The sequence below is a fragment of the Melanotaenia boesemani genome, chromosome 12, assembly GCF_017639745.1.
Source record: "Melanotaenia boesemani isolate fMelBoe1 chromosome 12, fMelBoe1.pri, whole genome shotgun sequence".
Taxonomy (NCBI): Eukaryota; Metazoa; Chordata; class Actinopteri; order Atheriniformes; family Melanotaeniidae; genus Melanotaenia; species Melanotaenia boesemani.
This window is the reverse complement of record NC_055693.1, coordinates 11499261-11512407: the sequence shown is the minus strand read 5'-3', so window position 1 is coordinate 11512407 and position 13147 is coordinate 11499261. Positions and strand designations below refer to the sequence as shown.

The 13147-nt window shown below is 39.9% G+C and overlaps 1 protein-coding gene across 1 annotated transcript in view; it reads left to right on the top strand.

Moving 5' to 3' along the window:
* Positions 1-13147, top strand: part of clybl (citrate lyase beta like) — a 69742-nt gene that overhangs the window by 29823 nt on the left and 26772 nt on the right. The window contains exon 2 of the mRNA XM_042002481.1: positions 6213-6426. Coding sequence (XP_041858415.1) covers positions 6213-6426 — 214 coding nt within the window. The remainder of the gene's footprint in view (positions 1-6212; positions 6427-13147) is intronic.

Genomic DNA, 13147 nt, shown 5'->3' with positions numbered 1-13147 from the left:
TGTCAGACAGGCAGGTATGTGATGCTAGGTAAATATTGATGACTTTTTGACCATTTTATTTCCCCCCTGCAGTCAGCTTTCTGGAGGCGGAGGGCTTGTTGATGCTTCAGCAACATCGATTTCCTCCCTACTCTTTATTCATCTTTTATTTTGTCAAAATTTAATCTAAATTCTTAAGCACCACAGACCACAGAATGTGGCATACATAATAAGACATAGCTGATTATTGTGGGGTGGAAACACAGATGTTTAATTTTGTGCATTTTAGACACAGCTTCTGCCTTCACCACCATGCTGGAGATAATTGTAGAAATCTACATATTGAGAGGGGGCTGTCATCAGGGTCTGGTTTTGAGTGGGCCTCTTGTTATCTGCTGTAATTCATGTAGTAGGATGAATATTACTACCTGAATTAGGCTATTATGTGCCATGTGGAGGCCAGTAGAGTTACAAGAAACTGTGATCATCATGTCATGATAATGCATCAATTACTACAAGCTGTCCATAATAAAAATATTGCCTGCCTGACCATAATAACCACTGGCTTGAAACTGTACAGTGTCAACATTGTGGTGAAATATCAGCCAAAACATAAACATTATCTCCCGAATGTTGTGTAGGTTTTTGCTGTTCGACAGAACAGTTCTGCCTCAGTGGGGCATTGACTATTCAACACATCTGAAGGTGTTCTGCTGCATAAGACATCAAGCTGGATTCTTTTTCCAGATCCTTCAAATGTTATGTGTTGCAAGATGGGATGCTCATGGACTAAACCTATTTCTAGATTGAATAAGACAACTTCAAAGATAAGAATATGAAAATGATGGATGGCTGCATGAGTCACGTAGTGGTCTGAAAGTGGAGAAGATCAGACGTATTGTTCAGGGCTATGTGGTTCAAGGTGGATTATTGTAGTTGGACTGTACAAAGATGTTGACAGTGAGTGTCAGATCATCAGAGGTTTTTCTGGTGAATTGAAGTTCTGTTGGTAGTTTTATACCTAAGAATTGCTTTGTCCAGTACGCCGTCTACACAAAACTCAAAGAAAAAGCCTGAATATTTTGTCTTTAGGAATATCTTTTGGGGAATTTACAATAACACTTAGATTATACGTCCAAAGGCAGTTTTGAAAAACCCTGAATGCTTAATGTATCCCTCCATCTTCCCCCTGTTTTAGTGCCACTAATTCTGGGTCTGCTACAGTCTCTCTGCTAATAACAACCAGTTCTATCCAGCACCTAACCCCACTTACACGCAATTACCTCTGATCTCAGACCAGTAAACGTAGTCAATGTGGCCAGATCCAAGCACTTTACAACTATTTGTATGGCGATACAGCCCTGTGTTATCATAATACTTGATGTAAAAAATAAAAAGGGAACTAATAGGAACATACAAAGCCTCTGGACCAAGAGTTTTGGGATCTCCCTGATGCCAACTAGCAACAGGGGAACTCCCTTGAAAACTGCATACCTTTAGGGGCGTCATAGTAATAAGGCATCATAATAGTTTAATTGTATGTGTCTGTATATTCCATAATCTGAAAAATATCACATAAGGGATAGCATAAAAGAAATATTCACGCTGTATAACATACAACAATGATGTGTCCATTTAATGAAAGTGCCAAGATCCTCATTGGTTGCATCTCTGCTCAAATCTATGATAATCTCTGATTGTCTGACCATAAAAGCAGCGTTTTAAAAGGTTTTTACTGGAATTTATCTTGAATATAAGGTTCACATTTCCATGTATCCTTTGTCAAACATAATTATGGATTTTTGTGTCAAGCTATTTCATCATGCTACTAACATTAGCTCTATTGACACTTCTTACTCTGCAATCCCTACTCCATCCCTGTACCTGCCATTTTACCTTCTAATTTTTCAGTCAGCTCTTTAAATTTCTTCTCCATCAGCTTCCTTGTTGTTTTTTGTGCCTACAATTAAATTTAGCATATTTAGCTTATTTTAACTGGGCTAAATTTGGCATGAATTTGGTCTAGTCTGACAACTTTGTCATATTTTCTCCCAGGCCTTTTGTGATTGGGCTTACTGCTGCCTGGAAGACTTAAAGTGCTTGAAGCTTTCTGAATTGGTTTTAACTGCCTACTACAACTGCAACATCTCAGTGTAGATTAGGCCTTATTGGAACTGGAGGGCATGTGGAAGCGTAGTTGAAAGGATTAAGTGGCTATTGAAGTCACTTAAGCTCCTTTAAGAGAGCAAAAGACAAGAAAAGAGAATAACTCAGCCCCCTCTTTTAACAGGGGATATCCCCTTACTTGCTTTTTTTTTATATGCCTTCCTCAGGCAAAGGACACTATCTACCCATAAAAGCCCTCTAAGAACTAATGATACCCAGAGAGAGTTAGTGGTGGGAGATGCTGTTTCCCTTTAATTAGATATATCATATCCTGAACATTAAGTTATTTATTAGGACTTGTTGTTTTGCAAGCCAGATTGATGGAATAAATATTTAACATCCTCTCCAAGAGAGCCCCCTGTACAGGGAGCAGCAGGAGATGCGTGAAGCGCAGAAAATTTTTGCACTTGCTAGGAAGCAACAATCCTAACATTAAGCATCAAAATCACAGGGAGAAACTCAGCTTAAAGACTCTACCAAGTATTGGCATCCAGATAAAACACAGTTCAAACCCCAAGCAATTATATGGAAATGTAATAACACGAGAAGAGTTCTGTCCACTTAGAGCTTCTGATCATTTCTCCACTTCAAGCAAAGCACACAAAGTGTAATAGAAAGCAGAGACTCTGCTGACTGCAAAGACATTTGTCTCATCACTGTGGGACAAAAACTGTGTGAGCTAGCAGCCAATGATTAGCAAAGAAAAAAGAATTGTGCTGGAATTTTGGGGTTTTGTGGTCAATTTTTTATTCTGGCTCAAAAAAACAAAAAAAAACAAAAAAAACAGAAAATCTCTGCCAGTGTGTTCTCCTATGACTCTGGCTTTGTTTGAAATGAATCATTAAGGTCCTGGTAGGTTTCGTGAAGATGAAGCTATTTATATTCAATATTACTGATTTGTCATGAATCAGATCAAAAAGCTTTAAATTTATTTATTATCAATTTTTGTTCAGTTTGTTTTTTAAACAATAAAATAAAAGCAAAAATCAGAGAGTATTTTCCCACCAAGGCTGTAATGCTGTGGCACAAGGACTGTTAGGAGCCGGAGTCCAGACGAAGAGTAGAGAGGGAAGAGTCTGAAGCATCACAAGCTAACCTGGAGAGATTTTTTGGGAAATGGAAGAAAGCAGACTCAGCTTCATCATCAGTGTCACTTATGATGTTCTTCCAATTTCCAAAAACCTACACCAGTGGCTTGGAGAAGATCCCACATGTGCTGTGCCAAACATCTGCAACGTTGAGGCATATCCTTACCAGGTGCAAAACCAGCTTGTCCCAAGGCCACTACACCTGGAGGAACAGTCAGGTCTTGCAGCAGCTGGCGATCACTCTAGAAGGAAGGAGAACCACCACCAATGCCTTTCCTCATCTCATACATGAACTCCAAAGTACTGCTCCTTTTCTGAGAGCATACAAACATCCAGTCAAGATTTTGTGAAAAGCTAACGTGGCCCTCCTTCGCCCTGCCTGATCGACCTTGACCAGAAAGGTCTTTCTTACAGAGATGCTAACAATTACTCTCAGACCAGACCTTGTGGTCAACTTCTAAGAAACTCCTGTGATTCTTGGAACTAACTGTACCATGGGAAGGTGTTAAAAAAGAGGTGCATGAGCGGAAAAGCTTGAAGTATGCAGAAATAGCAGCCAGGCAGAACAATGTGTCTGACGTACTAAGGTAGTCCCTGTAGAAGATAGATGCACAGGGTTTGTTGCCAAAACCACAACCAGGTTCCTGAAGAGATCAGGGGTCAAAGGACAGGCCTTTGACCCCCATTCTCAACAAGCAGTGAAGTCACTTTCTAAAGATGCGGAACAAAGCAGAAACTGGCTGTGGTTAAAGAAGTAGGGCTCGAGCTAGGCTGCGAGATGACCACTGAGGGTAACAACAGAGGGAGGATGCCAGGTGTTGCCATTGAGCCCTGTGAAGGTGTTGTGGGCCTAAATCAATTAAACACTGAGGATGTTCCTACCCTTCTCCCACCCAAAAACACCAAAAAAGAAGCAATGCTGATCATTCTAGGGTTTGTACCACCAAGTCCTTTAAGCTTCACCTTTTTTTAAAAATTATTTTTCATTACTTTGATATTTTAATTTTGTCTTTGATTTTTTTCTTCAAGCTTTTGCTGTGAGTCAATCAGGTTTGGGCATTAGATGTTTGCTTTTTGTTTATGAATGGCGCCTGTTGTTTGAGTAGAGTACTATCCTATTGTATTTAACTATCCAACAAAAGCTGTTCACAAACACATTTGGCAGAACATATTATGTTGTAGCGACTGAATCTTCATCCATGTTACATCTACAAAGCTTAAATTGGACATTTACTTTTCTAACCATCTCATGAATGAAGGTCCGCTACTTCTCTGTACAGTTGTTTTGTGGCCAAATCAACAGCAGCAAGATGTGAAAGAAGAACGTTTTAACTCAGGCAGATGTATTGAGACAATGACTGTCAATGAGCTGATGCATTGAAAGGAAACAGACTGAGGAAAATGAGCCATTTTCACACAAAAGCCCTAAAGAGGTTCAGGAAAATGTATGGGCAAGTTGGTCTGGACATTTTGTACAATTGATGTTGACACATTTACTTTGCAGTGGGAGACTGCTGAAGATGTGCTCTCTTGGATGGAAATATGAGGAAGGTGGTGCAGGCAAACACGTATCCAAATTGCACATGAGGCAGGGTGTTTTACAAAAACTGTGCTGTGAAAATCATTGGACAGTGATTTCATTACAACTTGTGGGGAAGAGCAGATGAATGTTCTTGTTGAGTTGATATTGATACTGCATGAATCTGAACGTATCCATAATAGTGCTATATTCATGCATTGACTCACCCACTATTCTTCCAGCGATTTTAATACAGGGCAGGGTTGACAATATTTTCAAAAAAGTCTAGAGGAAATTATGCAGTCCATTGCGTGTAAAAACAGCTGTGTAATAATTTGATCATTTTTTAGCCTTCTAACCAATGTAGCTGCAAACCTATCTTTGAATTTCATATTATTTCGTAAAACAGATTTTTTTGTGAAAGAGGAAGAATTTTTAATTCAACATATTTTAAACAGTTTTGCAGTAGTATAAGATTTTTATTATTTTTAGATTTGTACAAAAAAGAATGGGTTACCAAACTAAATTTAATGGTCTACCCAGTTATTGTCAACTTGTGGGAAACTTTGTGTTTCTAAGCCTTTTTTTGGCCTTACAGGTCTTAAAAATGGTAAACTCTGAGTCATCTCATCACACAGAGAAAAACCTCTGTGTGGCCAAGTGGACCATCATGCACCTCGTCTGTAAACATGACTGACATGTATGCATCGTGTATGTTCGTGAAAGGATATAGTTTTGATTAGAGATTGACTGCATCAGTCCAAGCTCAAATATCACCTCATTGCTGCATCTGTTACGCAGTTCAATTTATAATCAGAGAAATGAACAGTTAAAATTCATCTACATATACACTTCCAGCATTTTTCAGCATTATGCAGAAAATATGCAGTTGTGATACAAGGTTTGTACGTAAATGTTAATAGTAGTAGTAATGATAAAGATTTCGTTGTCTCTCAAATTATCACTAATGGGCATTCTTACGCTTTTTTTTTTTTTTTTTTTAAGTCAAAACAAGATCAGAACTACTACTAAGATCCAAACTCATTCATTTTCTGTCCTGTCTGTATATTCAAAGGAGTGGCATAGTTATCATCTGATTGCATTGGTGTTTTAGTTAAATTTTTCAACAAGTGCCAAAACACAGGTCATTGTCTCACATTAACTTCAATGAACAGCTGAAGGGCAAACACACCTCCTCATATAAAATGTTTCCACACTTTCACTCTAAAAAATTGTTCCTCCTCCAGCATCTGTGTGTGTAAATTAAGACTGTAGATATTAGGAATGCAGCAACAACCTTTAATTATTCATTGCCCTCAGTTCTGTATTGATACTGTGTGCTCATAAGTAATATATGCAACAAAGACATGCTTTTGTGTATTAATGGTGTCCCTGCCTTAGTGTTGTGTATATCTGTATTGTTACTGTGTGCTTATGTATGTATGTACTTGTGCTGACAGGGAGAGCGGCTGGCTGCTGCCCGCAGCATGGCAGATGTATACTGAAGCATGGCGTTGCCACCATCACTCTGCAGCCTCCTCGCTGCGTTACATCCCCCGTAGGGCAGTTCTTTACTGCCCCGGCAATGATGAACGGAAATTGAAGAAACTGGCTTCGCTGGATGTCGATTGCGCTGTGTTGGACTGTGAGGATGGTGTGGCCCTCACCAAAAAGGTACATAAATGCACCAACAATCACATTTAAATGAAATACAGCTTTCTATGAACAGGAGAGCAAGAAAAACACATTCATAGTGTGTGGGATCCTAACTTATTTTATTTTCTACGCCCTCCCTCAGACAGGTGTTCGGTCTTAGTCACTGAAAACTACAGATGTTTAAAACAAGAACATTACAGCTCTATTATGCTTGTCAAAAGGCAGTGGTGCCCCCCTTCATCAGTCATTTAAAGCAAGGTGACCATGTCCCACTGGGTGAGCAGTGGGAAAGCACCAGATGCAGCAGGTTAAAAGCATTCTCCTCCTGCCCACTCAGCCTCCCCATTGGTCCAGCTGAACTGCCCATGAAATTGTGATTGGAGAGTGGGATAAAGAAGAGGCCCAGGCAAAAAGTTAACTAACAAAAGGATTTTAAGTCATGATAATAAAGATGATTGATATGGCTGGAGGCTGTTCCTGTAGCAGACAAAGACAATAAGATGATGGCCTATGTGACTGACAGGTTAAAACTGTGACCCCTCAATAGTGTTGGTGGATGTCAGGGCTTCTGTCTTTATTATGTGTTTAAAGGAAAGTGTGGAGAGGAATGCAACACAGAAGGGGGCATTCACTCAAGAGAGAGCAGATGATAGACTCTTGTCCAAAGTATTCTGCTCCATTCTACTTCATTTTCTCATAACTCGCATAAGCTTTTATGTCAGACTTATTGCATTTGCAGAAAATTATTGCATATTTTAAAATTGGCATGGCTCATTTTATTTCCAGTGTTTCTTTAAAGGCCATTTTTTTGTCTCTTAGCAATTAGGTGGTGGGTTGCACCTGTTAACTCGGTATATGCCGTTAGAATTGAAGGGAAGAATTGCATTAGCTACAGGAAGTTCCATTGCTTTAAAATGCAGAATAATGTCCCTCAGCAGGATTACCACTTTGCCTTCCAATTGTAGCACTTTGAGTAATGTACATCAAAATACCAACAATAACTTCTGGAAAATGGCATTGTACATCAATAGTTCCCTGCCTAATAATCCCATTACTTTTTTCATTTCTGATTTCGCTTTGTCATCACTGCATTGTATCAAGCAATGGATGGCATGAAGGCACTTTTTGATATGGTAGATTCCAGCACAGTGTGGGGAAATCTTATAAGATGATATGTGTTTTCTTGGTTGTGCTGTGTAATATAAAAAATAATAATTTGCTTGATTACAAACTTTAACTTCCCCATCCTTTTTTATTTATCACATTTGAGGAATCTTTCTCTTCTGTCACAATTGGAAATCCACAGGGATTGTCTAGTTTCCTTTAAGATTCTGGAAATTTGACTGAGACATTTGATTTGAATGTTAATTTATGTTTGGAAATTATTTGTGTTTTCTTTTTTATTTTTATTTTCTAATTGTCTTCAGAAACTCCCTTTCAAAATGTTCTTTCATACAGAGGGGTTATTTACCCGTGAGTCCTCTTTAGGCACAGAAGCTTAAAATTCCCTTTTTTCATATTTACTTAATAACCACACTGACAAAATATTGCACATTTGTTGTCATGAAATATTAATATCAGAGTGTACATGCTGAGAAAAGCAAAATATGAAGTAAGGAAATGGAAATCCATACACATTTTTATTTATTATTGTAAGGACTTTAACATATACATGTGAAGACTGGGGCATACTTCTATTTTAGTGATACGGATGTTTACAGATGTACAAATGTTCTGTACTGGCTCATATTTCAACATTTATAATCGTATTCTGGATTGATTTTTATTCTTCACTGACACACTACATTTCTTCACTGCGATAACCATTTTTTCAAATCTTAGTTTTTCTGTAACACAAACGATTTACTGACATGATTTTGCAAAAAACACACCTTATTTACACTAATGTAGAAGTGAAGCTGCAACTACTGGATTACTATGAAAGTTGTTAAGGTTTAGGTAGGCAGCCTACATCCTGCAAGACCTGGCACACACAATCTTGTATGTGCACTGTCATAATGTGGTCCACACCTGGTGGTCCTCAGGAGCCAAACACAGCATTGGAGTAAATGTTTGTAATTATACATTTTAAAGTTTTATTATTTTCTTAAATATGGCATTTTATAAAATGTCGAGGCATTTTCTTTTGTTTAGTTGGTTTTTGCACCGCGGGACTCTTTACCGTTACCTGATGCACTACGTCTGGTCAAGTTTAATTTATTTAACATCTATGCTGACATCAGCCAATGGCATCACTTTATTCATATAAGATCCAAAAGCTGTCAGACACACATCCACCTTAATATCTTTTGAAATACTTAACTGAAGGAGAAAAATTACACTGATACAAATGTACCATTCTTCGAAATTTGCAGGAGGCTTTGAGAACATACCTCTCATTTTCTTGTCAAAAATATTACCCCTAACCTGCCTTTTATGAAGTCAATTTAAGGTCTTCTCTGGGACCAGCTGATCTGTAAATGGGTGAGAGATTTAGCTATTATAATGTGAGTGTGTTTGCACTGATAGATTCTACAGTGTATAACCTAGCTGCGATTATATTCACCATGACAACCACACAGTCCGCTCCGTGGGTTTGCTAAGACATGTCAGGCCTCAACAATGAGTCAGTCTCATAATGTGTGTCTAATGGGAGCAAAGCACAGAGTGAGCTTTCTAAATGCCATCCTGAAACATTGTTTTGGCAAAAGCCACAATAGACTAGTTGAAGGGTGAGGTTAGTCACTGGATAAGCCTATGGATAGGCCTTTAATCGGGCAACTGCCTACCACTGCCCCATTATGTGTTCATTTATGTACTCTTTAATTATCCTTTACCTTAAAACAGAGAGGGATTTTTTTGGCAACAAAAGTTTGAGGTGAAGATTAGTTCATGGACTCTCCTTTAAAAGGGAAATCTAGGGATATCTGTTTTAATTGCCTGCTGCTTTGACTCCGGGAATATCTGAACTCTGTCTAAGCTGAAATGACTGCTTAAGAGGTAGGGAGATACGACAGGGAGCAAAAGCCACCCAGAGTTTGCTAAGTGTCGCCATGGACCTATAGGGGAGAGAAAAAGGAGGAGGAGAGTAGGGAGGGAAGACAAGGCTGACTGCTCTAACACTCTTACACATATCATCATATCTGTATGATCAGTGGGGTGGAGGAATAGGGAGGGCAGGTTGAAACCCTGGAGCGGAACTGACGGCTACACCTGTCCTCTCTCCTCCTCTCTCCCTCACCGTCTTGTTCTCTTTTGCCTATCTTCCCTCTCCAGTGTCCTCGGGGTTAAAATTGTTTATCTCTCCCTCCCCCATGTTCTGTCTCTGTCTCTTAGTGCCCTTTGGTCCAGTATTCCTCCTGGTGTTTCTCTTTCTCCTTCTCTTTTCCCCACATGGGTCCCTCCATCCTCCATGACTCCCCCCTGCCTCCCTGCCGCAGAGAGTCTCTCCTAATCCCTGGAAGTTTGGAACTAATGAACTAACTGCTGAGCCGCTGCCACGGAGCTTGGTCCCAAACTATACTGTACTTCACACTCGATTTCCTCTCCAGATGGCATAGTGGCGCGGCCGACACAACGGGGAGCACCTCTCGCACACCAGTGCGTGTGCCCGCAATGCACATAAGGCAGGCAGAAAACAAACATGCACAAACGTCTTAGTGTGTATATCTAGACACATGGATATCCACACACATATAAAACTGAGTTACAGTTGGAAACTCGCTGTACATCAGTCAGGAATAAAAAGAGTAGGGTTTTGCATTTATTTTACTTTAGTGCAGAACACAGACCACATCAGTGTTTAAAATTAGTTAATTTACTATGTATGTATTTTTTGGTATATTAACACTTAATATGACACTGTTCTTCTCCCTCAGATTTTACTGGGCCCATATAAAGCGCAGTGGTAGTTCTGATGGAAATGGCAAAGAGCTGAATCATATGCAGGTGTTGTTTATGAAACTATCACAGCTGTGATTTTACACATATGTTTAAAATTATTATAAAGAAGTAGGACAGGGTGGAAGAAGATGCTATACTACGGAATGTCATGCACAAAACAAGAAATAGGTTAGTTCTTTTATTTTCCAGTCATTCTATTGTAGATGTGCAAGTGTGCCTGGGATCATTGTCCTGCTCCATGACCCAATTTTTGCCAAGCTTTAGCTGTTGGACAGATGGCCTCACATTGTATACAGAGACAGTCATAATCGACTCAGTGACTGCAAGGTGCCCAGGTTCTGTGGGTACAAAACAAGCTGAAATCGTCAATCTTCCACTAGGGCTGTAATGACTATTACATAATCATCTGATGAGATGCATTTATTGTTAATTATTTCAGAATTGTATTCACCTGTATAACTGAGTGGACCAGAACATAAATGTCATATTTACATGTTGTGGTTGTGATTTGATAGAGCTTCAGTCTGCTACAGTTGGAACAGGGTCTAAGTGCCCTCATCATCTACATATGAGAGGAGCTTTACAGCCACAAAACATTTATTTCTAGGTAATCTTTTTAAGTGAAATGTTTTCTGCAGAGCATTTGTTGATATTAACAATGTATTTAATTTCAAAGCCAGAGACATTGCTGATGTGAGAACTTTTTGCTTTTAAGCCAAATCAAAAGGGAAATCCCATTAACTTGGAAGAAGCAATTGGATGGATTTGCAATAGACAGTTCGCAGTCAAAAGTGCTGATGCCAATAAATGGAAAAATGATCTTTGCATCCACAACCCCACAATTGGGGGAAAAAAAAAATGCAGCTTCCACATACACAAGCAAGTTTGGTCCTAAAGGGTCACAGTCCTTCAGGTTTTAGATGTTTCCCTGCTCTAACACAGTGGTCCAGGACCCTCAGGGGGGTCCCCCAGAGAGCACAGGGGAACCTGAGCCTTGACCATTCAGAGCCATTGTGATTAATGTTCACACATTGTCCATATTTTAAGAGGAAAAAAAAAAAGTAAATGGTTTGTACTTATATAGCGCTTTTACTTAAAGTGCTTTACATTTATGTCACATTCACCCATTCACACACTGATGGCGGGAACTGCCATGCAAGGCACTCACCACGACCCATCAGGGGCAATTAGGGGTTCGGTGTCTTGCTCAGGGACACCTCGACATGAGCTCGACGGGCTGGGATTGAACTGGCAACCCTTGGGCTACAGGATGACCACTCTTCCCACTGAGCCAGTAAGTAAGGCTATATGTTGTTAATTTAACTTTGGCTTTATGGAAGGACATCTGACTGCATTCTGACTAAATGTTGAGGCGTGTTTGCACATTCCTTGGTTTGGTTTGCTTTTCACTCTGCACCTTACTCAGGCAGACAGAATTGTCTGAAAAATGTCACATAGTTACTTTGATCATTTCTACCTATTTCGGCAACAGGTGCTCATTTTGACCACATGTGATTTGGTATTGTTCTATTTTTAGATTCCCGTTGTTCTGGATCAGATGACGTGGAGGTTTTCTAGAAAGGGTGGTATATGAAGAAGCTGCTGATCAAAGAGGAAATCATGGCAACAAACAAAAAAAAAAAAGAAGAAAAAACTTTTTCAACACAGAAACTAAAATGCTCGTTAGTGGAGGCAAGAAAAGAAATTTTGTTTAGTGGCCACAGCAACAGAGTGACAAGTAAAAGAAAGCGCTGCGAGTGCAACGTGTTGATGTGCGGTGCAGTCTGTCAGTGTGGCTGACAGCAGTGTAGCAGAAAATAAACTAGAAGCACTCAGAGAGCGCAGACCTCAGTCAACACATTATATTATTATTATTATTATTTTTGTTTCACTCGGGTGTGGACTTATAGGTCCTGACCCAATGAGGGAGATGTGGTTGCCGAGCTCTAGCTGTCCCCAGCACAAATGTGTCCGGTGCGCATGGTGCATCTGGAGGTGGTTGGGTTCTGACTGAAGCTTTAATAAAAAAACAAAGGGACATCATCAGTGCCATTAATGTCATAGCTGATTAACATAAATAAATTAGAGACAGTGACAGTTATGTGTGACTTATCTAACAAATTAAAAAAATCTTTAAAGGTCCCATATTATGCAAAATTCACTTTTTAATGGTTTTGGAACAGTCATACTGGTCCCCCCGCATGTGTAGGAGACCCGTAAGTGTGAAACTCTTTCAGGCGCTCTCTCTCCCCCCTGCTCCACCTCTAGGGAAGTAAGCGCTGAAATGAGCTTGTTTGAAAGCGTGTACGTTATGACGTCATAAGGGACAATAACCACTCCCCACAGAGCGATGGACCCGCCTACCGGCTCTCAAAGCCCGCCCTCTAAAAATCACCTAGCGCCCAGTGTTTTTTCCCTCTTCGGCAACCCTCGTTAGCGGACATGGCTAAGCGACAGAAGCACTGTTCTGTTTGTGGCTGCATAAATGAACACGAAAACGTTTTTTTACTTCCATCCACTGAACCCACGAGGACTGAGTGGATTAATTTTATTTTTGGAGGAAATGTACCCGGAAAACTTCCAAAGGTTTTGCATGTCTGTGGCCAGCATTTCAAAGAGGACTGTTTCCACAACATGGGGGCATGGAAAGCAGGCTTCGCCAACCGTTTGAAGCTGAAGCCAGGTTCAATACCAACTGTCCGTGACACAGCTGGAGAGGTAAGAGCTGGCAGTTATTTTATCGTTTCGGCCTTATTAGTCTGATAGCTTGAAAATATATTAACCTGTCAATCACCTCATGACGGGCGATGCGATGCGATGGGCGGAGCCAACAGCT